Source organism: Phoca vitulina, unplaced genomic scaffold, assembly GCF_004348235.1.
Source record: "Phoca vitulina isolate PV1807 unplaced genomic scaffold, GSC_HSeal_1.0 scaffold1, whole genome shotgun sequence".
NCBI classification, from domain to species: Eukaryota; Metazoa; Chordata; class Mammalia; order Carnivora; family Phocidae; genus Phoca; species Phoca vitulina.
Genome location: NW_022589704.1, coordinates 28,246,378 through 28,272,234, shown reverse-complemented (window position 1 = coordinate 28,272,234; position 25,857 = coordinate 28,246,378). Strand labels below are relative to the sequence as shown.

Here is a 25,857-nt window from a genome sequence, read left to right as displayed (position 1 = left end):
CTTTTGTTGTCTGCTGTTTGTTTTTTTTTTTTTTTAAAGATTTTATTTATTTATTTGAGAGAGAGAGAACGAGAGACAGAGAGCATGAGAGGGGGGAGGGTCAGAGGGAGAAGCAGACTCCCCGCTGAGCAGGGAGCCCGATGCGGGACTCGATCCAGGGACTCCAGGATCATGACCTGAGCCGAAGGCAGTCGCTTAACCAACTGAGCCACCCAGGCGCCCTTGTTGTCTGCTGTTGGTGGCACAGCAAGAAACCACTGCCAATCCAGTGTCTTGAAGCTTTTCCCGTTTTCCTCTGAAGTTTTATAGTTTTAGGTCTTACATTTAGCTCTTTAATCCATTTTCAAGTAGTTTTTGTATGTGGTATAAGGTAAGGATCCAACTTCATTCTCTTGCATGTGGATATACAGTTTTCTCAACATCATTTGTGGAAGAGACTCATGTTAGACTTTTTTTTAATGCCCTGAAATGATGAATTGGTGAGATTTTTCTATTTAATTTAGGATGTTTTTCACTCTGACATTTAGCCTTAGTATTTTCCTAGTTATTGATAGAATTTCAAGTTTTATAGGTATGATACAGAACATATCAATAAACAGTGATATAATTTAAAAAATTTTTTTTAAGATTTTATTTATTTATTTGACAGAGAGAGACACACAGCGAGAGAGGAACACAAGCAGGGGGAGTGGGAGAGGGAGAAGCAGGCTTCCCGCAGATCAGGGAGCCCGGTGTGGGGCTCAGTCCCAGGACCCTGGGATCATGACCTGAGCTGAAGGCAGATGCTTAACGACTGAGCCACCCAGGCACCCCGATAATTTTAAATTTTAAGTGATTCAGCTCTTTACATTGTTTGTGGGGTTTTCACATTTGGGTTTTTTTTTTTTAATCAAAATTGTATATTAAATTAAAATTTTATATGAGTCCGTCTCCAAGTTTTTTCAAATGCCTAATCTATAATATATTAAAATATTTGTTGCTTTGAGCTAAATATTTAAAAGTACTCTAGCCCAAAATAAATGATATAGAAATAAATGTTGCATAATTTTTCCTGTCCTTTTTGCTCATAGGGAAGCAGCACGAGAGTGTCGTAGAAAGAAGAAAGAATATGTGAAATGTTTAGAAAACAGAGTGGCAGTGCTTGAAAACCAAAATAAGACACTCATTGAGGAGCTAAAAGCACTTAAGGACCTTTACTGCCACAAATCAGATTAATTTGGGATTTAAATTTCACCTGTTACGGTGGAAAAGGACTGGCTTGGCCACAACCAGAAAGACGAAATAAACATTTTATTTTCTAAACATTTCTTTTTTTCTATGCGCAAAACTGCCTGAAAGTAACTACAGAATTTCATTCATTTGTGCTTTTGCATTAAACTGTGAATGTTCCAACACCTGCCTCCACTTCTCCCTTCAAGAAATTTTCAGCGCCAGGAATCATGAAGAGACTTCTGCTTTTCATCCCCCTCCCTCTTCAAGAAGTAATCATTTGTTTACTTGTAAATTGATGGGGGAAATGAGGAAAAGAAAATCTTTTTTAAAATGATTTCAAGGTTTGTGCTGAGCTCCTTGATTGCCTTAGGGACAGAATTACCCCAGCCTCTTGAGCTGAAGTAATGTGTGGGCCGCATGCATAAAGTAAGTAAGGTGCAATGAAGAAGTGTTGATTGCCAAATTGACATGTTTTCACATTTTCATTGTGAATTATGTAAAATTGTTAAGGAACATACCCTCTAAAAAAGAATTTTAGTATGGTGTTGAAGAAATTAAGAATGAATTCGGAGTGCTTTCTATGTACATTCTCTTCTTCAATACTGAAAACTTGTCCTTGGTTCTTAAAAACATTCTGTATTAACTATAGCTCTTCCATAGGGCAGTTGTTGCTTCTTAATTCAGTTCTGTATGTGTTCAACATTTTTGAATACATTAAAAGAAGTAACCAACTGAATGAAAAAGCATGGTATTTTAATTTTAAATTAAATTGAAGTAAATAAAAGTACAAAGCTTGTTTTAGTTAGTACTAAATTCTTAGTAAAAAGATGCTCATTAGTAAACCAGCCCCTTGAGTTATATAACAAGGTTTTTAAATAAATGTTTTTGTCATCGCCTTCAGAAAATATTTATGTCACTCATTTACTTAAAAAGATATTTCTAATTAAACTGTTCACATTTGCACTTACATTATACCACCAACAGGAAAGCCTTCAAGATGTTAAATAAAACAAAATGATATATTTGTTTATAAAATGTAATGTGTTGTAGAAAAATACTGATTTGAAATCTTTTCCATATTAACATACTTTAAGAGTATCTCTGGTGAATTTTTTAATGAAAGAAGTTGTAAGGATATAGTTATAAAAAGTACAGTATTAGATGTACACAAGGAAAGCTATTTTCTTCAGACATATTTGAATGACTGCTGTACTATACTATTTGGATTGTCCTTCTTGCAAAACATTTTTTTGGTTTGTTTTCTCCTAAAAAGGATAGTTGTGCTTTAGCTTTCCAGTATGCTGTATAGCCTTTGTCATTCTACAAAGGAGCTACCTGTTTGAATCCCTGACTATAACAGTCTGTATTTATACGTATCATACATTGTTTCCAGTACTACTCCTAATTATTAATTACTCATCTTATTCACTAGGCTTGATAAATCTAAAAGTTACCCTTTAAAAGAAAAATAGGACTAAGGTGGATTTTAAAAATTGGAGACTGACATAATCTTAGATATAATTTCTCATTTGAGAAGGTTATTCCTTTTAAAAGAAGAGTATAGAAAATTAATGTTTTATATTTAGTCATGGGTTACTTTTAAACATTAAGTTTGTTAATATGTTAACAAAATATGCAGTTATGGGTGTTATTGGGTCCATTTTGAAAAGTAAGATTTTTAATATTTGTATATGGTATATTTTTGTTTGTAACAAACCATTGTCTTTTTTCAAGGGTGAACAGAGTTTATGAAGGAGCATCATTCTAAGAATTGAGTGATTGTAGTCTTATATTTGGACAATTCACCAGATTCTCAAGAAGGCTTTCAAACGGCTGTAAAGTTTGATGTTTATCCTGCTGAGCTAATGGGGAAAGTTGTAGCATAAAAATTATTTGTATACCAGCTTAGATATGTCATTTTCCAAAACTTCAACAGAAACTAAGCAAAATCACAAGTCTGTTCACAAATTAGAATTCTTAATGAGTCAAAATGTTTTGAATGTCATAAACTTTATAAATGAAAATTGCCTAGTATTTAGCAAGTTGTATTCTCTAAAGTAAACCATTTTCCAAAAGTTGAGGCATTCTGTTTAATAGGAAAGTTGATGGTCCTCTTAGTCCCCGATAAATCAAGGCAGTCACATCCGTATGAGCTGGTTGAATTTATAAGTTTTTATAAATACCAGGTCCTTTGTACCTTGAGGAAGATTGCACTGGTTTGAAGTCAGTTACTTCATGGTGAGGTAAGAAATATATTCTGTTGCTAAATCTGTTTTAGACCCTTTAAGAGACTTGAAGATATTTCAGTTTATACAGATAGAAATTAAGCATCTTTTGTGCGGACTTTTTTTTTTTTACAAGAATTGGAAAAAGGGTGTTTGTTTTTAAAAAAGCATGCAACTTTGAGAATCTTTATTAAGAAAATGACATAATTAAAAAAAAATCTTGTAGCCAAGAACTATAATATATGGCCACATTACCAGTAATAAATGTTTTTTCTCTTCATATTGGCCAAAAGGGAATGAAAACGTCATCATAGGAATCTGTACATATGCTACTGATTTGCCTAGAAAATAGCAAGTTTGGTATCGCTTACTTTGCAAATATAGGGCCATATGGCACTTTTATCTATAGGACAGATTAACTCTAATAAAAATGAAGTGGGAGGGGTTTATTTTTGATATATTACTCTTATGAGTTTTCAAGCTTTGATAGTGTTTAACTGAAAAGTGGTTTAGAAAGGGCTAGATCCAATGTGTTCACATTATTAAAAAATTGATATCAGATATAATTTTAATTTCATTCTTTTCAAACTCAAGTACCATATTGGCAACCATCATATTGTCATAGGTGCTCTGTTCATTTAGATATTATGGGGGGGGAATGGCATTTGTATAATATATGTGTACATATATATAAATACATACAGTATATAATCTGAAGCTCTGAGAGCTCTTAAGTCAGGAATGCTGAGTATTATAGTATATTGAGGTCAGATGAAATTTTACATTTTTGTGTGTTCTATTGCATCCCTTTTAGTAGTTTCTTGGACTGCATTACTCCAGCACTCATGATTGATTTTTGTCTTCTGATTTTCTTCCAAGTATTTTTTTTTTTTATTGTTAGTTTTCTTTGGCTTGATACTTTTACATATGTTACTAGTCACTTGAAAACTCCCCCACCCCTGAAGTATTTGGTTTTTATGCTTTGTCTCTGGCAGCTATAACAGTGGTAAGAACGTTTTGAAGATAGCTTCTAAAAGGTACCACTGATTTTTCAAAACTCATCCTGGGGGAGGAATTTTGGTGTTTTCATTTGAGCAGGGATTTTGTCAGAAAATGTGTTTTGGATGGTAGGTCAGCAGCAGCGCTAGTGTCTGAAAGTGCACACCAGTCAGGCAGGCTGTGTGATCAGAGGTCATCTGGCTGAAGTTTCTCTCGGTCTCTCAGGCCTCATCCCTACTATCATTTTGACCACGTGGGGTGACATGTGGAATCATACAAAGGCTTAGGAAGAAACAACAAGTTTGTTTAAACCAGGATGCTTTTACTTACTTGAAGTGACTTCAATCTAGATTTCTTCTTGACATTTTTTAAATGTTTTTAATTTTATGATCAGCTACAGTCAGCTACTAGCATAAATTGGTCTCTTTAATTTGAAGATCAAAAAGGCTGCTTCATTTTGCAGGATTAAATAAGGCTAATATGGTAAAGTTAAGATTTTGAATTAAAGTGGGTTATAAGAACAATAGTTACACACCTTTTCAGTTATTTCAAGAGGCTTTATTTTGTTGCCTTTGTGGCTCTGAAAACTTTCGGTATATTGTTTCCCATTGACCTAATACAAAAGTTGTATATTTATTTGGATTATATTTACATTGTATTCTTTGTAAATGTTTGGTGTAACTTGCACTTTTTAAAATGACCCAGTTGGGTATTAGCAACTTGAGGAGTCCCCTCATCAATTAATTGTCAACTGACTTTTTATGTCTTTCTCCTCTCTTCAAATCATGTGACTTTTTAAATGGAAACTTTTCATTAAAATATTTTAGCACCTAAAGGCTAGTCTTATAAATAGCTGTAAAAGAAAAATAACAGGAAATTAGATTTGACTAGCCCAGTTAATTAAAAGATGAGTTTGGACCCAATGTTAACTCTTTTTCATCATGGATAAAGACAGAAGGAAAAGCAACTCGAGTGAATAGATAATTTATTTCCAACATTGATGTTGTCTGTAGGATATCAAGATATCCGTGAATTTGTCCAGAACAGTAAAATATTTTTCAGAGTAATTAACTGTCATGATGGAGACCACATGTAATCATTTGACTAAGGTTTTTTTCACTTTAAATTGGCTTTCTTAACATCAAAGAAATGCTGCCTAAATCTGACTGATGTCAGGTGAGAAGGGAGAAAGTGCCGTGTGCTTTAGCAAGACTGTAGGTGAAGAGTTGGGGGATACGTTTGCTCACTCAATTGTACAAAGCACAACTAGAACTTTTGTTGGATGGTTTGCATACATCTTGAATACTTTTAATGTTGATATGTTGACTTTTTTAAGTTGACTGCACAGTCACTGTATGTACTTGGGAACTGGTTTCCTTGACTTTTCTCGAATCGATGGCTAGGAGAGGCACTAATCCCTGAGGGGTTGAACATATCATGAAGCTGAGTCAGTATGGAAGAATTTCAAATAAATCAAACAGGGTGCTGAAGTTCCATCTGTCTCATATGCTTCTGATAAGTTCTTACTGATTAGTGAATGTAGCTTAAGCCTTTGTATGTGTCCTCAGGGGGCAGACAAACTTTAAGAGGGACCAGATAACGTTTGAATGGAGGGATTATATTTCAGGTGTTTTAGCTTGAAATTTATTTTTTAAAAAAATAAAAATAGAAAAAAAAAATAGAACAAAGCCTGTGAAGCAAGATGATATTATAAACAGGCAGAGTTGTTTAGCACAGAGAGAGAAGATATTGACCTGTCTGCATTCTGGTACTGTGGGTGCAGGTCCTAGCTGGGCATAACATGATACATTTTTAATTATTCTCACCAGCAAGTAAAAGAAAAATGAACAATCTGTGGGAAATGTCTTTGAAAAGGGTCAAACAGTAGGAAATTCAGATTTTACCTACTTTATATAGGCATTATATGATACTTGCCTACAGAAGTATGGCATGTCCAAGCTTCTGTCTGAGGAGCATCTCAGAAATGTGAGAGTAAATCTGAGATAGTTTAAAAATTGGTAGGGAAGGAAGAAAATCCCTGCAGATAATAATCTTATGTTAGTTGGCCAAGTGAAATGATCTGTCATTGTGTTGGGGAGGTTTTATTTTCTTATGTTTTTAAAATTGAATTGGTAAATGCTTTATAGACGTATTTTTATCCAGGTGCCACTCCAATTTGTGTATGTAATAAAATTATTTATATTAAAAGTGGGAAATAATTTGTCAACATTGTTCTGTGAGTATGGATTTATTAGGGGTGGCAAAGAAGAGTGCTAGTTAGCAGTTTTCCATGTAGAGTTGTCCCCAACTGATTTGTCCACATGTCAGTTGTCATCCCCACCCACAAAAGGAATTATTTCTAACCTAGATGTATCACTTGAAACTTTTTAGAAACAAAATAATCAGGGAAGTTTCTAGAGAGAAAGATGTTTTTGGTTTTTGTTTCAATTTTTCCTTGAGGATTGGGGTAAAGAATACCTCCCCCCAAAACTATCAGCACAAAACAGGGTATTGATTTTTAACTCTGATGTTGCTATTGGAGTTGAATACTAAATAAATAACTATAATGAGGGAAATACATTTCTAAAAAAATTCCCTACATTCTAGAAACATCCCTGTTTTAATTTTTTTACCTAAATCTTTTTGTGCTCTATCTGTGTAAAGAGAGAAAATGTACTGGGTTATAATGCATTTTATTAACACTATGTACATATTAGCTGCTTTGTGTTCAGAATGGTAGCAATTGCTTTGTATATTAAAGTGATCCTTGTGAATTTGTGAAATATTGTCATAAAGTGCTTTTTTCTTACTGTAATCTTTGTGGTATCAACTGTCATAATGCCCTTTTTACACACATTTATGTGCAGTCACATAAACATGCTTTTAAAAACTCTGTAAGTCTCTTTTTTTGGGGATGGGATCTCTATATTTTCTCTTTTACTACTAGTGTTAAGCTGTATTTTCTTGAACTTAGTTTTATTACTTTTGTTAAATGAGCAAAATTTATGTTAGAATATTTCACAAGCTTGTTGGCACAGCAACAGAAAACTAGTTTGAGCAACAAGAACATATTTTCAGTTATTTAATTTTACTGTATTCCTCATTTTTAGCACAAGATTTCTTTGTTCAGTAAGATTGAACAGTACCTATTTGAAGATTTGGAGATGTTACCTCCCTATTGAGAAAACCAATGGGAGACATAGGACCAGCTGTCTCCAGTGTCATAAAGTGCATGTTTGCACTGGAAGAACAATAAGAATAGATAACTTCTCAGGTCCCCGTGTAATTCTAAAGTTCTGTGATCATATAAAATGGAAGGAAATGGGAAGGGGTGTGGTTGATCTGCTCTTTGCTTAAAGCATAATAAAAGATTCTCTCCTATTGATTCAATTTCTGAAAATAAGGAGTTGCATTTTTTCTAAAGTACTTTTTAAAAAATTACCATGACATGTTTATGAAGCTTGTTATACCTGCTATAGTATTGAAGGAATTACATGAATTTTATTCTTTTTCTACAGAGCATGGCCATATAAGTTATTCTGCAAACAGACATTTTTGAGAGTGAAAGGGTGATACTAATTAATAGGGACAAAAGGGGTAAACCAGGATTGTGCTGAGCAAATCAGGACCTATGGTCACTCTCCTTGTAACCCATGTTGTTCAGGTTCATGTTGCTCCAATAAAAGCATAGAGTACCTATTTTCTCTTTATTCATACCTTTGTTGTCACTTGCTTATTTCACAAATACTTGAAGACACGCTTCTGGGCACTAAGAAGTCCCTGCCCTCAAGAAGCTGTCTAAGACACAGCAAAGAAACCATTCTAAAACGTTTATACAATTTTAGCTCTGTGCTACAAACTCCTATTTGTCATCTCCACTCAGATTGCAAAACAGAACTTCTAATTTCTCCTCTAAATCTGTTCATCCTTCAGCTGGTTTTTTCCATCTTATAAATGATGCCACTATTCCACTAAAATGCTTAAGGCAAAAACCCAGAAAAGCATTGCCTTAATCAGCGTTATCATTTCATTGTGCATTTTAATTTCTCCACCTCTTATGCACATTGACCAAATTTGGGGCTTAGAATTCTCATGAGGGCCTAACAAGTGAAGAGGAAAGGTATTTCCAGGCACTTGAATGCTATTTTTGTTTTTAATTGAGGTGCAATTTACATAACACAATTGACCATTTTTAAGTGAACAATTCAGTGGCATTTAGTGCCTTTACAATGTGCTAGCTACCACCACCTGGATATCCAGTTCCAAAACATCATCACTCCAAAATAAAAGCCTGTACCTAGTAAAGAGTTACTCTCCATTTTCCCTTCCCTCCTGCCCCTGGCAGCCACCAATCTGCTTTCTGTTTCTATAGTTACCTATTCTGAATATTTCATATAAATAGAACCATATGTGACCTTTTGTGTCTGGCTTCTTTCACTAAGCATGTTTTTGAGTTTTCCTCCACACTAGCATTTACCAGTACTTCATTCCTTTTTATGGCTGAATAATAATCCATTATATGTGCCACAGTTTATCCAATCATCCATTGATGGACATTAAGATATTTCTATTTTTTGGCTATTGTGCATAGTGCTATTAACATTCATGTGCAAGTATTTGAGTCTCTGTCTTCAATTCTGTTGGATAGATACCTAGGAGTGGAATTGCTGGGCCATATGGTAACTATGTTTACTTTCTGAGGAACTGCCAAATTTTTCCTGAGCTGCCGCACCACTTTACACTCCTCCCAGTGATGTATGAGGGTTCCAATTTCTCTATGCCCTGGCCAACGTTTGTTACTTGTTTTTGTTTTAATTATACCCATCCTTATTGGTGTGAAGAGGTATCTCATTGTGGTTTTGATTTGCAACTCTTTAATGATTAATGATGTTGAGAATCGTTCATGGGTCTGTTGGTTATTTGTATGTCTTGGAGAAATACCTGTTCAAGTCCTTTGCTCATTTTTTAATGCTGTTTTTTGTTGTTGAGTTTTAGGAGTTCCTTACATAATTTTGGATACTACACCTTTATCAGGTAATATGATTTGCAATTATTTCTCCCATTCTCTTAAGTTTTCTTTTCACTTTCTTGATAATGTCCTCATTTTTTCACTTCATTTCCTTAAGTAGTATGTACATTTGGTAAAAACTACAAATGGAGAAGCAGTTTCTTGTGTATCCTTTTAGTGACAATCTGTGCATATACATGCAAATCAATGTCTATTCTCTCCTCTCCCCTTTTTACATAAATGGTACTTTTTCACTGAATGTGTCTTGACAGTTCTATTTCAGTATATGTACATCTGCCTCAGTCTTGCTAACTGGTGTGCAGTATCCCATTATATAGATATCTCATAGTTTATTTAGTAAGCACCCTCTTTTGTGGACATTTAGGTTGTGACTTTTGACTGTTAACAGATACACACAAGTTAGTATAAATACAAGCTAGTTTATCTTTAGGATAGATACCGAAAAGTGGAAATTGTTACTTATTAAGTATGGTTGTATTCATATTTGGAGGTTGCTTCCTCGGCATTAAGAATCTGCTAAATTAATAAAAATATGTTATTAAGTATTTTTTATGTCAAATTTTATATATAGTCTATGTAATTTTTTCTTTTTTTTTTTAGGAGTTAGAAGTAGCAGAACCAGCCTTGACACAAGGCTTTGTAGTAGGTAGGCCTTTCTTTTCACACCTATTTCACAGGGTTTACCCTTCTAATCTTCCTCAGAAGCAATTGTTCTCAGCCAGGAAACAGTTTCTCAGCATGCCGGCTTTTCTAGTGTTAAATTTTAACACTTTGCTGGTTGTAGAAAGAAAAGCATAACATGACTTAAGAGTGGAAAGAAACTTCTGAGCTAACAAATACTGTTTTTAAAGTGACAAAAAAGAACTGAGGCCTGCCCTGCTTTCATGCAGTTACTGTCAGTGTTAAGAGAAACGAAGTCTCTTGTTTCCCAGAACAAGGTTCTCCATGCTCACAGCAATGTCTTGCCTCATTCTTGTTAAAGACCTTGAAAATGCTACTTCTGTCTAGGTAGAGGTTCTGGGGTAGCAGGAGAACTGTGACCACGTCTCTGACACTAAATCACATGACTATCTCACCAACTATGATGTCAGGCCCTAGGTCAAGGGCCTCTTACCAATACTGGTACATTAAAAAGTGATTTTTTAAATTACTTTAAAATTTTATTGTTTTCTTGATTTAAAAATTGATAAATGCTTCAATCTATCAACCACCATAAACTAAAAGCATAGAGAGTAAATGGATTTGATACTAGAGGTGAATTTTTATATAAGTTGATAATTTTGTTGAGAGTATGCTTTATTTTTTGATCTCTGTGATTATTTATTTATCCCTACCTTGGGCAAAGGAAAATAAAGCACAGAAATTAGGCAATAAGTAAACATTGATTTACCCTTTTGAAAACATTTGCCCTTTATGAAGAGGGCACCTAACACTTGTCTTCTAGGAGCATAAATTGCATTTGGTAAGATAAAACATTCCAGACAATGTTGTTATTCTGCCCTGCATTTTCAATTTAGTGTTCAGTTAATTTAGATAAAGTGTTTTGATTAGAATTCTGATCCTTTTGTATGAAAGAATGTTCCACTAGAAACTAACCAAAGATAGTACCAGGGCTTCGGATAGATCTATCATGAATTAAAGCAAGATACCCGTAAGAAGTAATCCACGTAGAAGATGACAGTGTACTTTATAGTGGTAGTTCTAAGAACCTGATGTCATACATACATATATTTTAACATAGCATCCTGGCACCAGTATTTGGCTTTAGTTGTGGGAAAAGTCACTGATACCCACTGGATAACTGTCTTAAGAGTTCTAAGAAACTGAGCAATGTGAGAATCAAGGCTTAGTGTACAGTAGGTTTAAACTAGGTTTCTATCCTTGAGGATAAAACAAGCACACTTAGAATGCACGCTTATGGGATCAATTAATCCCTTAACATAAGAGAAAAATGTCACAACTTTACTGACATTTATAGTGGATACTGTGGCATACCATCCAGACATACCCTCTCCCCCCAACCCCTCACCCCCCACCCCCCACCACCCGTGAAGCAGTCACTGCCCCAGCTTCTGAGAATGTTGGTTGATGGTCCTCAGCTGAGATTCTCTCCAGGTATTTTCTTCACCCTAAGGTCATGCCCCTCGGGTCAAATGACTGATCTCTTCTGCTGGGATATAAAGTCCCTCCCCCTTGCCTTAATATGGCCCAACTGCAGGGCCATCCCAGCTCTCAGTTCTCAGAGGACTTTCCTGACTGCATCCCAGCCCAAGTTCTCCCTCCTTCCCAGTCTTGCTACTTTTACTCCCTCAGAGAGGTAGATCTGAAAGGATTCCCATTTAAACTTTGCATCCTAACCTCCATCTCTATTTCCCCAGGGAACTTAGCCTTTGACAACATTTGAAACCCAAAGCCAAAACAAACAAACTTGATTTTTCACTGAAACAACCAAACTATTCCTGTTGAATTTTTCTTGCCTTTTATTTTCTTCTATTAAGACAAAAAAAATCACCTTTTTCTGATTCTTATTTTTTATGAACATGTAAAACCACCAATTAATGCTTGCTTCACTTGGTAGAGCATCCAGACATCTTGAAGCTCCCCACCCCCACCCCATCCCACCTGTCTCCATCCACACCCACAATCATTTTAATATCTGTTCTCCAAAGTCAGGGATATTAAAGTAAAGGAGCTGAACTCCAATTAAAATACTTCTAATAACATACCTGAATGGGACTGGCCTTTCATTACAGTGTTGATGATACTGTACGGCTCCTCCTTGTTTTCAAAGACCATCCATGTTCATGGCACACTACTGGCATTTTATGGATTTGCTAAGCTATGGATATTTCTATTTCATGTGCATTTATCAGAATTTTGTTGAACCAGTACATCACAGAATGCTCAGAATTTTTAATTCGTAATTCATCTTTATTAAAGTAAAACCTCTAAAATATATGTAGAAAATAATGTATTGGGTATTTTCACATCCAAGATAGTCATTGAAGGTTAAGGGGAAGGAGGAGGTCTTATTTCTAATGTTTTACAAAGGAAATCTATCTCTAGTACCAAATACCATACTGAGATTATATAATATTCTTGTCATCTAAATTTGTTGAAGCTGTTAAGCTTGTACACTTAAAAAGTATGTGTGTGACTTCATAAAGTCTGTCAAAGATAATCATAAAACAATGAAGCAGTCATTTAACCCAAAGACCAGTCCCCTCTAAATGGAATGTACCTTTTTCATTCAACCAATATATGGCTCTCAGACACTGGCTGGCTACTGGGAGGCAGCCGGGGAAGAGGCACGACCGAGCAGTCCTGGCCCTCCAGAGGCTCCCCATCTTCTGGGGAATCCAGACATGGAGGAAGCACTTACAAGTACAGTATGGAAGGAGCTTCTCCTCCGGGGAGCTAACTTCCCATGAGGGGTGAGATTTAAAACCGTTTTCATTGTCACCCCATGCATTAGGAAAGCCTAGGCAAGAAATACAAGAACAACATTTGAGGAAAGGGAGTGCTAAGGGAAAACCTACAGCTTTTGAAGAAGACAGCCTGTGCACAGCACATGGAGGGCCGAGATTTTAGGGGTTTTCAAAAAGCAGCTAAAATTTTATTTTTATTTAATCCTTTGTTTATATACCTAAATCAGAAATTAAGCCAAAAAGCATGAAATGAGACCTCCGAGAACTCATATCCTACTCTCAAATAGCCAAAACTATTTAAGACCTAAATGGGGCAGATAAAAAATATCTCAAGAGCTTTAACAGCTCAGGGGATATATACATCAAGCCTCTTGTTTTATATTCAGAAAAGTAGAAAACTGGGCTAAACATATATCTCAGAATGTATGTAAAATAATTTGCATGGGTTAGCCTCACCAGAACAAGCTCACTGCTTTGACGACACCCTTATACCGGCCCTTCATTATATCATCAGGGGAAATTGTGTATCAAGAAGGAGCAGTATGGGACACAGATACCTCATACGTTCCTTTAATGGTAAATTTTTCAGAGTCAAATAGGACTAAAAAGTCATAGCAATGGGACAGAGTGCTGCTTTGTTTTAAACATGCACTTTGTCCCTCGAGAACCTTTGGTTAGACTTTTTGTTCAGTAAGCCATTTCATTAAACGTGGTTCAATTCCCAGTCTAAGACATTCACTGACACACTCAATAACAACATTCTTATAAATTAAAGTCAACTATAAGTCCTCCCTCTGGTTTCTCTTCTGTGCTTTGTAAATATGTACATCTTTTTCAGGATCATAGTGAACCTTACTCACAGTAAATTGCCTCTCCAGCATCGCTAAGAAGTTGTTGTCCCGTTCATAGCGAATTCGGCAAGCTAAAAGAATCACAGAGCGGTTGCTACTGAGATGTTCCAAAGTCTGAAGAAGATCTGCGAATGTTTCTTCTAAATATATGATATCAGCTCCAAGTATCAGGTCAAATTCTCCAGGTGAGTAACTCCCCAAATTTTGTCCCCAAGTCAGCTCCTTAACAACAGCTTTGGGTTGGATATGGGGAGGTAAGTTGGCTTGAACGTTTGATTTAAGAAATTCTAATGCTACTTTCCGATCCGTGATAGTCACATGAGCACCTAGAATGTGGGACAGAGAGACAGTTATGTGCACATCAATACAACTGGTCTGGACGGTGAGGGGCGGTCAAGTTAAACAGCAGGGTGAGTGTCTAGTATTCCACCGAGTAGCCAGAAGACCATGCCCTTCATGGATGGCTGCAGAAGAACAGAACAATGACCAGTAGCTCCTTCTGCACTGCTTACTGGCAAACATGAACCTTTGATGTGCCTCTCTGACACACCTGTTTGCTAAGCTCTCCCGATAAAATGCAGAGTCCCCAAATGGCAAGGTGAAGCTTCTGAATTCTGCAGGCAGAGCTGGCCCACCCTCCACAGGTGTCTACCACTGTACTTCATTCATTGGGTCATGATTTTCAAGTCAGTAGACCTGAGGGTAAAATGGAATCCACAGAAGAAAAATCTAGGAGCAAATAATTATGAAGATGACAAGATACCCAAAACAGGGAAAGGCCACTTTCTGGAGTCTAAGCTTTAAAAGGAATCAAGGGAGGGCGCCTGGGTGGCTCAGCTGGTTAAGCGACTACCTTCGGCTCAGGTCATGATCCAGGAGCCCCTGGATGCTCAGCAGGGAGTCTGCTTCTCCCTCTGACCCTCCCCCCTCTCATGCTCTCTATCTCGTTCTCTTTCTCAAATAAATAAATAAAATCTTAAAAAAAAAAAGGAATCAAGGGAGAGATTAATTGGCTATTACAAAATCCCAGTCCACATCTGCTGTTAGGAAGCAGCATTATGTATTTTGCGTGGGGGTGTGTGTGTGTGTGTGTGTGTGTGTATAATTTTTGGAAAGTGGTAAACTTAGAAATTACTAGATTGTATCAAAGTACTATAGGTTAAAATGTGAGATCATGTTTTCTAAATGCTAAGTTTCTACATGCGGTGTATAAAATTAATGAGGCAATATTCCGTTAATATTTCTTGTGAGTTGCTTACCATGAACCAGTAAACTACCAGACTGAACTGGTAGTTTACCCTTAAGGTGAAAGAACCACGTAAGGTCGGCCCTGAAATACCTCATCTGCATTGCAGTAACAATATAATATGTGTAATCCTGTTTAGTTTGGGCCTTGTAAATTCTGAAATTTAACATTGTGATTCATTCTTCATAAAATGACCTCTCATTTGCACCCTTAGTTGGTAATCTTCATGGGTAATCCCCCACGGGACTCCAGCCCAGCTATAGCAAGCACCATTTCAGTGGCAGCTCAGACTGATGTTTCTCATCTTGACCTGTAATGTTAGGACACTATGTAATTCTACCTGACATTTACAGCCCTGAGTGTGATACTGAAGAAAACGCTCAAGCTGTTAGATTTTACAAGAGTGCTCCTACCACTTTGACCGTTCAGTGCTAGACAGCATGCTGCCCAATGAGCAGAATTCGGAAATACTTCTCATCTCTCCTGATAATTAAAAAAATCACAGACAGCCTTTTCCTGGTTTGACTCAGAACTTTATCTCTGGCTTTCTTAACAATCTGCATTTGCGGGCAATCCTGGAGTGATCTAGTCTTTTGCATATCATCTCGGTGTTCATTTTAATACTTCTTACATGTAAACCTTTTCAATGCCTGTCTCAGGGGGTTTCTGAGGCTACTGCTAACCAGCTAGGGGTTCCGGGAGTTTTGCCAGGATCTTGATGTGAGTTGGCCACTCCCCTGTAACATCTGTCAATTGTACAAATAGCCAAGTAGCTACCATCAGCCAAGGGACAAAAGCCCCTGCCCTCACAGAGCTTACATTCAAGTGAGGAGCCAGGCAGTAAGAGGAGTTTTTAAAATGAGAATAGCCAGTACATCATTTAGAGATAAGGACTAGGGGGATAATAAAGCAGGAAAGAGAGATGTGAAATGTCTGGAAGTAAGGGAGGCGGGGCTGACATTTCAGACTCAACAAAAAGGGAAGGTCTCGCTGAGAAGGGGACTCAGATGAAGGTCTGGAGGAAGTGAAGGTATAACTGAGTGCGTCGCAGGGGGAACAGTCTTCCTGGCAGGCAGAAAAGCAAGTGCCAAGGCCTACAGGGGGGCAGGCGAGGAGGCTACCGTGGTTGGAATGAGTGAATGAGGAATGAAGTAGTAGAAGATGAGGTTGAGGAAGTAACAGGCAGGAGGCAGATGGCCTCTGCAGGCCTCACAGGTCACGTTTCAGAAAGGCTTTGGCTTTTTCTGAGATGGGAAGCCAGTGGAGAGTGCTGAGCAGAAGTGCCAATGATTTCAGGCTTTAACAGAATTTCTAGCAGTAGGTCAAGGAGTCGTGTGAAGAGGTCACCACAATGACCCAGCTGAAGGAGGCGGGTGGTTTGCCCCTTTGGTCTAACCACCCCAGGCCAGCTCCCAAATACACCTGCCCAGGAGCAGCCTCTCCTGCCTCTCCTGAGAAGCACTCCCCCTCACCAGCCACTCAGGTTTCATCACCCAGATGTCATCCCTGCATAGGGCAGCTCTGTCTGTGGTTTCCTTTTGGGCGTTTGTTTAGGGGGGGCCATGGAAAAGGTCTTAGATTTCTTTGAATCTGTCAGTTTCCTTTGAATCTTCCCCTTGTGATTTGGGGAACATATAGATCATTTGCCCTGTAGTTTCCCACAATCTGGATTTTGCTGATTGTACCATTTGTGTAGTTTAGCATGTTCCTGGCTCCTCTGTGTCTCCTGTAAATTTGAGTTTACTTTTTTGAGCAAGACTATTTCAGAGGTGGTAGCGTGTTCTTCATCAAGATGTATGTAGGACCTGGTAGGCTCTATTTTTGTGATGTGAGCAGGCACAAATACCCAGTGCCCAGATCTTTAATTCACTAGATTCCTTTTGCATTTGTTTGTTGAGAAATTTCTATAAAGGGAAGTTTCTTTCAACTACTATTTGGTTACTCATTTTGTACAGAAACTGAATAGGATAAACTTTGCTCCTCCCTCCCCTTTTATACACCAGATTCCAAAGATCTGGTTTCTAAGCATCCTCGAAAGATGACTAATTGGGTTTATTTTGTTGCTGTTGTATTATGAACTCATGGATTAAACATATTTGATATATTTAAATCCAGTGCCATTATCAATATTGATGTTCAAACTGTCCTATCTTTTGCCAGTGGACTTTTGACACAACCCCATGTCATCCTTGTTAGCTTCCTTGCTATCTGGTATAATGAGATATACTGGGTCAACTTACCTATTTCCTGCTACAGAAAATACATTTCCATTACACATTTTCAGCCGCTTAAAATTTGATTTTTTTTTTCTTCTTTAGATAGGAGACAGCAAGTTTGTAGGCTGATGGGAATGGTCAGTTGGAAAGAGGGAAGAAAAGTGATTATGCGGGAGAGGGAAGAGGGGAGAGGGGGTTGGCCCGTGCAGGGCAGACCCTGCGTGTGAGAGCATCCCACGGAGGGCAAAGGTGGAGCCGGTGGGCCCAGGCACGGGAGAGTCAGAGGCAGCATGGGAGGCTATAGAAGTTCTCTTCTGCCCGCCGCAATCTCCTCAGTGAAATAAGAAGAAACATCACCAGCTGGGAGTGTGGACGGGGGACGGAGGAGCTCAGCAGAGTAAGAGAGGAAGCAGAATGGGGCTGCTCAGTGGCATCACCTGCCCCCTGAGGTTCCTGAGCCACGATGTGAAGTGAGACCCCACAGCAGCGTGCTGCCCACAGCCACACGGGGCTGCACGGACACGGGCCTGGAATCAGCCGGGGGCTACCCTCCACCTGCTATTCAGCCTAGCGAGGAGAAGCAAGGACGGGCAGAGTGCCCAGGGACGTGAAGATGGTGAAGAAATGACCCCCCGGGAGGCTCGTGCTGTGTGTGGAGGGTGCGGCAACATTTAGCCCATGACAGACTCACGGGAGCTGACCCAACACGACCACATGTCCCTCGGTCACTCACTCAGTAATGGAGAAAGAACGCATGAACCCCTACCATCACTTTAGTTGGTACTTTTATAAGCAACACCTTACTTTATTCGAACATGGGAGCACACACTACGTACTAGAGACACAGAGATGAGCAAAACAATCCTTGGCCTCTAGGAGCTCAGTCTCAGGAGGGAGAGAGACACAGAAGCACAACTGTGACGCAACGTGGGGAGTAAAATATGGAGATGGGGTCGCCAGGAAATGATGTGGTCACAAAGGACACCCTCTTAGAGAGGGGAAGAGGTCAAAGAATTCGGAAGGAAGGGAAATCTGAGCTTACACTGGGAAGATGTGGCATTAACCAGGGGAAAGGCGTGAAGAAAGGGCATTCAGGGCAGAAGGGACAGGCCAGAAGCCACTGGTGTGTCCCTGGAACCGCAAACAGTGCAGCCGGTCTGAAACAGGAGCCCGAAGGGTCAGGCAAAACGGGGTTAGAGCCTCATGAGTCTTAGGCCGTGGGGAGGCACAGGGCTTTTTTTTGTTGTTTTTAACTAGGCTCCACACCCACTGTGGGGCTTGAACTCACAAACCCGAGATCAAGAGTTGTATGCTCCACCGACTGAGCCAGCCGGGTGCCCCCAGCACTTCTGCAAGGAGGATGGGCCGCTCTGGCCTACTGGGTAGTGGGTCTGAGAAGACAAAGCAGAGGCAGAGAGGTGAGGCGGTGGGGATGCGCATAGCATTACGGAAGAGACAGATGCTGAGAGCTCCAGCCAGGCCAGGGGGCACGCAAAGGGAGAACTGCACGCAAAGGGAGAACTGGAATCAAGAAACTGTTAGAAGACACATCAGCGGGGCTCAGGGAGGGAGGTGGGGCTGGGGGAGCGGGTCAAGCCGCCGCTGGCTTGAGTGATGACTGGGGTGGCCACACTAACTCAGAACAAAAGCAAAGGATGAGTTTGCAAAGGGAAGAAGAGTTCAAATGTAAACACACGTTCCGTTTGAGGTGCTGAGAAATAGCCAGGCAGAGACACCCAGCCTTCAGTGAAACACAAGTGGAAAGCTCAGTGGAGACTGACACACCAGGAGTACAGAAAACTAAAAGACAACTCTTTCCTGAGCGCTATATTTTAAGACTGTTCCCAGACTTGGCTGGGATCAAATCACCTCAGAAGCTTTTAAAATCCAGATTCCCTAACCCCACCCCAACTTACAGAACCCTATCTTAAAAATGAGATAGTTTTTTCTAAGAATAGTTTCCACACACTACAAAGAGATTTTCAAACGAAGAACCAGGGTTTAAGAGTCAGAACTGGATTCCAATTCTAACTCCACAGTCCATGAGCTTTGTGACCTTGGGCAGGTTTCCTAACCTCTTAATCAAGCCTTCATTTCACCACAGAGAGCGCCAAGGGGACCCACCCACCACACAGGGGCACAGTGAGAAGGACCTGGGAACTGCCCAGTAATTAACGGGTGTTTTTTCTTTTAACAGGAAAATCTCATCACCCATTATTAAAGTTCTGCAGAGAACTCACCAGGGTTTTTTTTTGGCTTTTTAATATAATCTGTCTTTTCCTTCCTCCCCCCTCAGAATTAGAATGGAAGCTTCCTGAGAAGGCAGGTATCCACAGCACCAAAAACCAGGCCCGGCTTTTGGTGGGTGTTCCCTGAATTCAGGAATAAATGACTCAGGTTATGAAAAATGAAAATACTTTAAAAAGGAGAATGATCAGCATCTAACATTTCAAAATCACTACCTATTCTAGTTCTCACTGCCTCCTTTCTAAAAGACTAACTTTTTCTTTACCCTCAGGTTTCAACCTCCAAACTAACGCCTAATATTTTGCAGCCACAACAAATAATGGGTATGCAAATCACATAGCACGGAGAGGTGCGCACAACGTTGAATGAGACATACAGGTGTGTGTGTATGTACGTCCATATACATGTGTGTGCACACACATACACCTCTATAACGATGAATTACAACTATGATTAAAAATACAGATGGAGGTGGGGCACCTGGGTGGCTCAGCTGGTTAAGCGTCTGCCTTGGGGTCAGGTCATGATCCCGGGGTCCTGGGATCGAGCCCCGCGGCGGGCTCCCTGCTCAGCGTGGAGTCTACTTCTCCCTCTCCTCCCTGCTCGTGCTCTCTCTCTCAAATAAATAAATAAAATCTTAAAAAAAATACAGGTGGAGGAAAAAGAATGGAAGGAGATACACCAAAATGGCAACAGTACGTATGTTGCAGAGTCATGAATAATTAGGACGTTTGACGGGTTTGCCGTCCCCCTTCTTTATTCTGCTTCTAGGGCTATTTGTGAAATAGAGTGACATCACTTTTGTAAAAGAAACATTACTTTTCATGATCTTCTAGTTTGTCCAACTCTTACTCAGAACTATTTGAGTAACTACTGTGTGGCAAATGGTGTCTGGGGCCAAGGACACACACAGTGAGGTGCAGTCCCGTGTCTCAGGAGCCTCAGCGGGCCAGAACAGACAGACACAAGGAACAACCACCTGTTACAAAATGTGACACAGCTGGGGCACAGTGGTGAGCAGACCAAGCGCTGTGGGGAGAAGAAATGAGGCAGCAGTGAATTGTGTGTGGCAGGAAAGGATTCAAAGAGGTGACAGGGAAGCCAGGCCAGGAAGCACGCATCCCCCGTCCCGAGCACAAGGTCTGTGGTTCCATTCCAGCCGCTCCCCAGCCGTCCATCTTGTGAGGCAACAACTAACCAGTCCCTCTCTCTGTGCTCGTCTTTGAAGAAGCTCATCCCAGTTTTCCCCACCCCCCAGACCCAGATTTCTAGATCACAAACAGAAATACTCAGAGGGGCAATCAACATTTATTTGAGCATTTGCTTTGTGCCAGTCAATGAGCTAACCGCTTCCTATGCCTAATCTCATTGGATCCTCACGTGGCATGAACTAGTATCTCCATTTTATAGGGAAACTGAAGTGGAGAGATTGAGCAACTTGCCCAAGGTCACAGAGCTAGTAAGAGTTAAAAGAGGTGTCAAAACCAAGTATAACTCTAAACCTATGCACTTTGCCAACTAGTCTCTACACCAGCTGATGCAGCTGTGCAGTCCTCCTGGGGAAACAGAAGAAACCTCATTTCCCTTCCAGGTAACTCCTCTCACATCAGCAAAGTTAGTGTCAAGGAAAGATAATAAAGAGCCACAGTGTCTGACAAGCCTGGTTTGACTCTCAAGTCTCCACTGACCGGGACTTCACAAAGGGGCTTAATCTCACAGAACCCCAGTTTCATTGGCAAAAGGAAAGTTAAAAATATCTAACACCCATGGGGATGTTCTAAGGCTAACGAAAGGCAGCGTATGAGCAAGGGCCTCATCAGTGCCTGTATGGGCTGTAGGGTGAGACAGCTGGAAACCTAGATCCCCACCACATGGCCCCTGCTCCCCATCACATTTGGGAAGGCAAGATCTAAACAGAGAAAGGAATACTGAAAAAAAGAAAAGTTACCAGAAAGAGGACACAATAAAGGAGGGGCTTTCGTGGGTCCTCGAGTACCTGTACACTATGTAATGGAATCCCAGCTCCTGACCACCAAAGTGTGGTCTGAGTACCAACTGTCGGCATCATCATCCCCTGGGAGCTTGTTAGAATTGGAGGCTCTCAGGCCTGACCCCAGACCTACAGAAGCTGAAACTGCATTTTAACAATACTGAAGTGATAAATGTTATATATTGTGTCTTAGAAGGTGGCCTATCCTATCATTGGGTAGTTTGAACTGCATGAGCCAGAAGCTGTAGAAAGGAGTCAACAAAGAATAATAAAATAAAAACAAAAGCTTAAGGGCACCTGGGTGGCGTAGTCGGTTGAGCATCTACCTTCGGCTCAGGTCCTGATCTCGGGGTCCTGGGATCAGCCCTGCATCCAGCTCCCTGCTCAGTGGGGAGTCTGCTTCTCCCTTTCCCCTGCCCCTCCCCACTGCTCATGCTCTCTCTCTCTCAAATAAATAAATAAAATCTTTAAGGAAAAAAAAAAAGCTTAAAAATGCTCTAGGCCTAAGTTAATGTGTGCATACCAAACAAAAAAAATGAAAAACCTTGATATCAATTCAGGACTGCATAGTGTGAATACAATTTTTTTTTAAGATTTTATTTATTTGACAGAGACAGCAAGAGAGGGAACACAAGCAGGGGGAGTGGGAGAGGGAGAAGCAGGGCCCCCATCCCAGGACCCTGGGATCATGACCTGAGCCGAAGGCAGATGCTTAACCGACTGAGCCACCCAGGTGCCCCCGTGAATACAATTTTTAAATATAAGATGTCAGTACAAACTACAGCAGGGCCGACCCTTCTTAGAAGAGAAAAACCAGCCAAGTTTCCACAACAAGGGAACTATAGGAATGAGACTACCTGCTCTCCCTGCGTCACAGGGTTAAATCCAATAGAGATTGGAAGGCCCCTAAACTTTAAAAATCTATGTGGGTGAATATGAGAATTCTCTTTGAACTGAAAGTTGCCTTCAGATCATATTATTGGCATAATACTGAAGGGGGCAGGAACCTAATTCAGACAACCTAATTGTCTCCTCAACTGCAATTCTAATTGCCCAAATAAACGTGTTTGCTTAAAAAACAAAACAAAATTGGGCACCTGGGTGGCTCAGTCGTTAAGCGTCTGCCTTTGGCTCAGGTCATGATCCCAGGGTCCTGGGATCGAGCCCCGCATCGGGCTCCCTGCTCTGCGGGGAGCCTGCTTCTCCCTGTCCCCCTCCCCCTGCTTGTGTTCCCTCTCTCGCTGGTCTCTCTCTGTCAAATAAATAAATAAATAAATCTTTAAAAAAAAAAAAAAAAAATTAAAAAAAAATAAACTGAGGAGGGCAAAGCAGTCTCTCATGAGAAGTATAAATAACAGGATGAGAGCTAGAGCAAGAGAGAAGAAAGCAAGCAGGTTTGCTGGAGTTAAGGGCACCAGCAGCCGACTCATAAGCATGGGGCACGGAAAAATCCAGTAAGGGGGAAACCAATACGGGTCTGTGTCAAGGAAACAGCAATCACCTCGCAGTGAGTTGACTCACAAAGGAGTGAGCCAGCGTACGGCACTCACCCAGCAGGGCAGCCACTATGCCCACCAGCCCGGTGCCGGCACCCAGCTCCACCGCAGAGCAGCCCCGGAGCTCCACAGCTCCCATCTCCAGATACGTGGAAAGGACGACAGCCTGAATCAAAACACAGCGGGGTGATCCAAGTCAACAAGTGCTTTAGGAACCCAAGGGTTTCCGGCAGACTTCGCACTAGCAGGAAGACATGACATACCCCTCTCCTCCCTGCAAGGTTCCAGTCCCAGTTTGGCCACAGGCAGAAACTCAGCTGCTGCTGGGAGGGGACCCCCTAGAGCAGGCACAGACGCTGCAGCCTCAGGCCCCACAAGCTCCCTCCCAGGGACAGTAAGGGTCAAGGACACTGCCCACACAACACAGGGTCCCGCTCAATCTGGCAAGTTTCACTTCTTACTCTGTTATATGAATTATATCTCAATATAAAGCTGTTATTAAAAATAAGTAAATAAAGGGGCGCCCGGGTGGCTCAGTTGGTTAAGTGACTGCCTTCGGCTCACGTCATGATCCTGGAGTCCCGGGATCGAGTTCCGCATCGGACTCCCTGCTCAGCAGGGAGTCTGCTTCTCCCTCTGACCCTCCCCCTCTTGTGCTCTCTCTATCTCATTCTCTCTCTCAAATAAATAAATAAAATCTTAAAAAAAATAAAATACAATAAAAAAATAAGTAAATAAAGACCAGTCTTATAATCCACTGTGGTTGTCTGCAGAGGCCCAGTGGGGTACTCACCGCGTCCCAAACCACCGCGGCGACTCCCAGCTGTCTCCAGTCCTGCCGGATCTGGATCGTGTGGTTCGCAAAGGAGAAGGTGGCAAGAGGCTTGTGGAATTTCTGCAACCCCACTCCCGCTGTCTCCCCATAAGTCACCAGGGCCATTTCGCCTGCACTCAGCTCTCCGCTCCCTCAAAGCTGTTGGGCAAGAGAAGCCTGCGTGACGCTCTGGCCAGAAAAAAATGCACTCTTAAGTAGCCCCAAATGCTTTTTTTTTTTTTTAATATTTTATTTATTTGACAGAGAGAGACACAGCGAGAGAGGGAACACAAGCAGGGGGAGTGGGAGAGGGAGAGGTAGGCTTCCCGCAGAGCAGGGAGCCCGATGCGGGGCTAGATCCCAGGACGCTGGGATCATGACCTGAGCCGAAGGCAGACACCTAACGACTGAGCCACCCAGGCGCCGCCCCCCCAAATGCTTTTTAAAGCCATTTCTTACAAGTTCAAAAGAAGACAACAGAGGTGGGGCGGGGGGGGCCTTTGTCTAATTCCTTTTTGCACGGCTCTTCCTCTTCTGGGAAAGGAAATTTAGTTCTGAATACATGCCAAACGAGGTCTTTGGGAAAAGAACCCACAACCGTACGACTGCCGCAGGATGCCCTAGGCACTCTGCTGTGACCGCTGGGTGAACTGGAGCCGCGGGAAGAGTGAGCGTAGCGGGGCTGCTAGCCCAGGGCCGCAGTCAAAGTCGTGCTTTCTACACTGTCCGGGCCCGTCTAGACTGCAGCTGCCACCCGCTGCGGTCGGCAGGATAGCGCTTGCTGTTTCGTTTTGGTCTTCCCTCCACCCCCTCTAAATTCAGCGCGTTCAACACTGACAGCCGTGGACCCGAAACTGCACTTGGACTGAGTGTTAACCGTTTGATTCTCCGGCTTTTTGACATGGTCGCAGTTCCATCTCGCCCAGTCTGGAAGCGAAAGACACTCGTGAACCCCGAGTCGCCCCCGGGGAGAGCGAGAGCCCGGGTCCCGGGGCGGACTCGGGCGTCCGGCGGCCTGCCCTGCGTCCCCCCAAACCCGACCCCCGGCCCCCTCGAAAGGGCCGACAGGTACGCACTCGCTTCCGGCGGGCCCCAGAGCTCCGGGAACCCGCGGAGGTAGAAGAAGTGGGGGGTCGGGGACGGGTCCCCTAGCCGCGCGGGACACGCCCCACCCCGGGAGTGCCGCTCGCTTCCCCGAGCCCCGGCCGCCCCCGAAGCGGGGCTGGCGACGCGGCCGGGCCCGAGGTGGGCCTCGCCTCTACTTACTGCTCGAGAGCCAGCCCCGCGTGGCACGCCTCGCTTTCCCCGCCCCGAGCGCGGCCGCCGCAACCACCCGCCTTAAAGGGCCGGGAGCCGGGAGCCGGCCAGGCGCCGGCAGCGCGGGCAGGCGGCGGAGGTGGGCGGTGCGCGCGCCCGGAGACACGCGTTTCCGGTCCCTCCTACCGCGGACAGGTGTTCCCAGTGCGCTGCGGGGCGCGGGGTCGCAGGTGTGCCGGGCGCGCGCCGGAGGAGGACGTTGGGGGAGAGGGTATCGGGCCTCCCTCCGCAGGGTCCCCAAGGTATTCGGGCCGCCAAATCAGTTTCCGGGACTCCGAGGGCAGCGTGGGCGAGGAGCGCGAGGCGAGCGAGGTGCGGAACCGCGGGCAGGCGCGCGGAGAGGGCGCGGGGGGGGTGCTCTGGCGGCGGGTGAGGGGGAGCCCACCAACCTGGCGCTGGCGAGGTTCTTGTGCTGGTTCCACTTCTCTCTGTCTGAGCTGGTTCTCGTCCCCGCGCGCGCTCGCACTGTCTGTGTCTGTGTGGGTTTTTTTTTTTTTTTTCTAATTTGTGTGCTTGCCTGTTTTTAGTGTTAAAGGTCATTAATTAGCAGGTGTAGAGAAAGTTTGCTCCGAAGTAGACGTGGTCACCCATTCGTCCTCGCGTCACCAAAGGGAGGTCCGAAGTGGTGTAATCGCCACTTGGTGGCAATAGAGTAGGAAAAGTGACAAAGCCTTTGTCAACTAGAGCGCGAACTCGGAGTCCGCACGCGGCGCCCGGGACTCGGTTGTGAAAAGCATCCCGGGGCAGCGGCGAGGCCAGGGGCGCGCGATTTAGGCCCACACCCAGG

At 42.1% G+C, this 25,857-nt stretch overlaps 2 protein-coding genes across 12 annotated transcripts in view; one reads left to right on the top strand and one right to left on the bottom strand.

Moving 5' to 3' along the window:
• CREB1 (cAMP responsive element binding protein 1) overlaps window positions 1-7,326 on the top strand; it is a 60,481-nt gene extending 53,155 nt beyond the window's left edge. For 5 of the 6 annotated variants that reach the window (XM_032403614.1, XM_032403592.1, XM_032403605.1 and 2 more), the window contains one exon: window positions 1,071-7,326. In XM_032403614.1, coding sequence (XP_032259505.1) covers window positions 1,071-1,215 — 145 coding nt within the window. In that variant the 3' untranslated portion in view covers window positions 1,216-7,326. The remainder of the gene's footprint in view (window positions 1-1,070) is intronic. The other variant, XR_004299331.1, reaches the window with a different exon arrangement.
• Window positions 7,327-12,110: 4,784 nt separating this feature from the next.
• On the bottom strand, window positions 12,111-25,496 carry METTL21A (methyltransferase like 21A). 6 transcript variants are annotated; one of them, XM_032403563.1, is made up of 4 exons: window positions 25,460-25,496; window positions 23,733-23,912; window positions 22,994-23,105; window positions 12,111-14,070 (listed from the first exon to the last, which is right to left on the bottom strand). In XM_032403563.1, the coding sequence occupies exons 2-4, from the start codon at window positions 23,877-23,879 to the stop codon at window positions 13,673-13,675; spliced, it is 657 nt and encodes a 218-aa protein (XP_032259454.1). In that variant the 5' UTR covers window positions 23,880-23,912; window positions 25,460-25,496; the 3' UTR covers window positions 12,111-13,672. The 6 variants fall into 6 exon arrangements, with proteins under 6 accessions (XP_032259454.1, XP_032259443.1, XP_032259446.1 ...); XM_032403552.1 differs by lacking the exon at window positions 25,460-25,496 and adding an exon at window positions 25,020-25,113; XM_032403555.1 differs by lacking the exon at window positions 25,460-25,496 and adding an exon at window positions 24,830-25,009.
• Between the last annotated feature and the right edge of the window lie 361 nt (window positions 25,497-25,857).

Bases quoted from the DNA above. Each gene is read 5' to 3' on its own strand.
- METTL21A (XM_032403563.1), bottom strand. From the start codon at position 23,879: ATGGCCCTGGTGACTTATGGGGAGACAGCGGGAGTGGGGTTGCAGAAA. The intron at 23,106-23,732 runs GTGAGTACCCCA...GTTTTGATTCAG, and splicing joins CCGCGGTGGTTTGGGACGCG to GCTGTCGTCCTTTCCACGTA. The intron at 14,071-22,993 runs GTGAGTGCCGTA...CCCACATTCTAG, and splicing joins CATAGTGGCTGCCCTGCTGG to GTGCTCATGTGACTATCACG.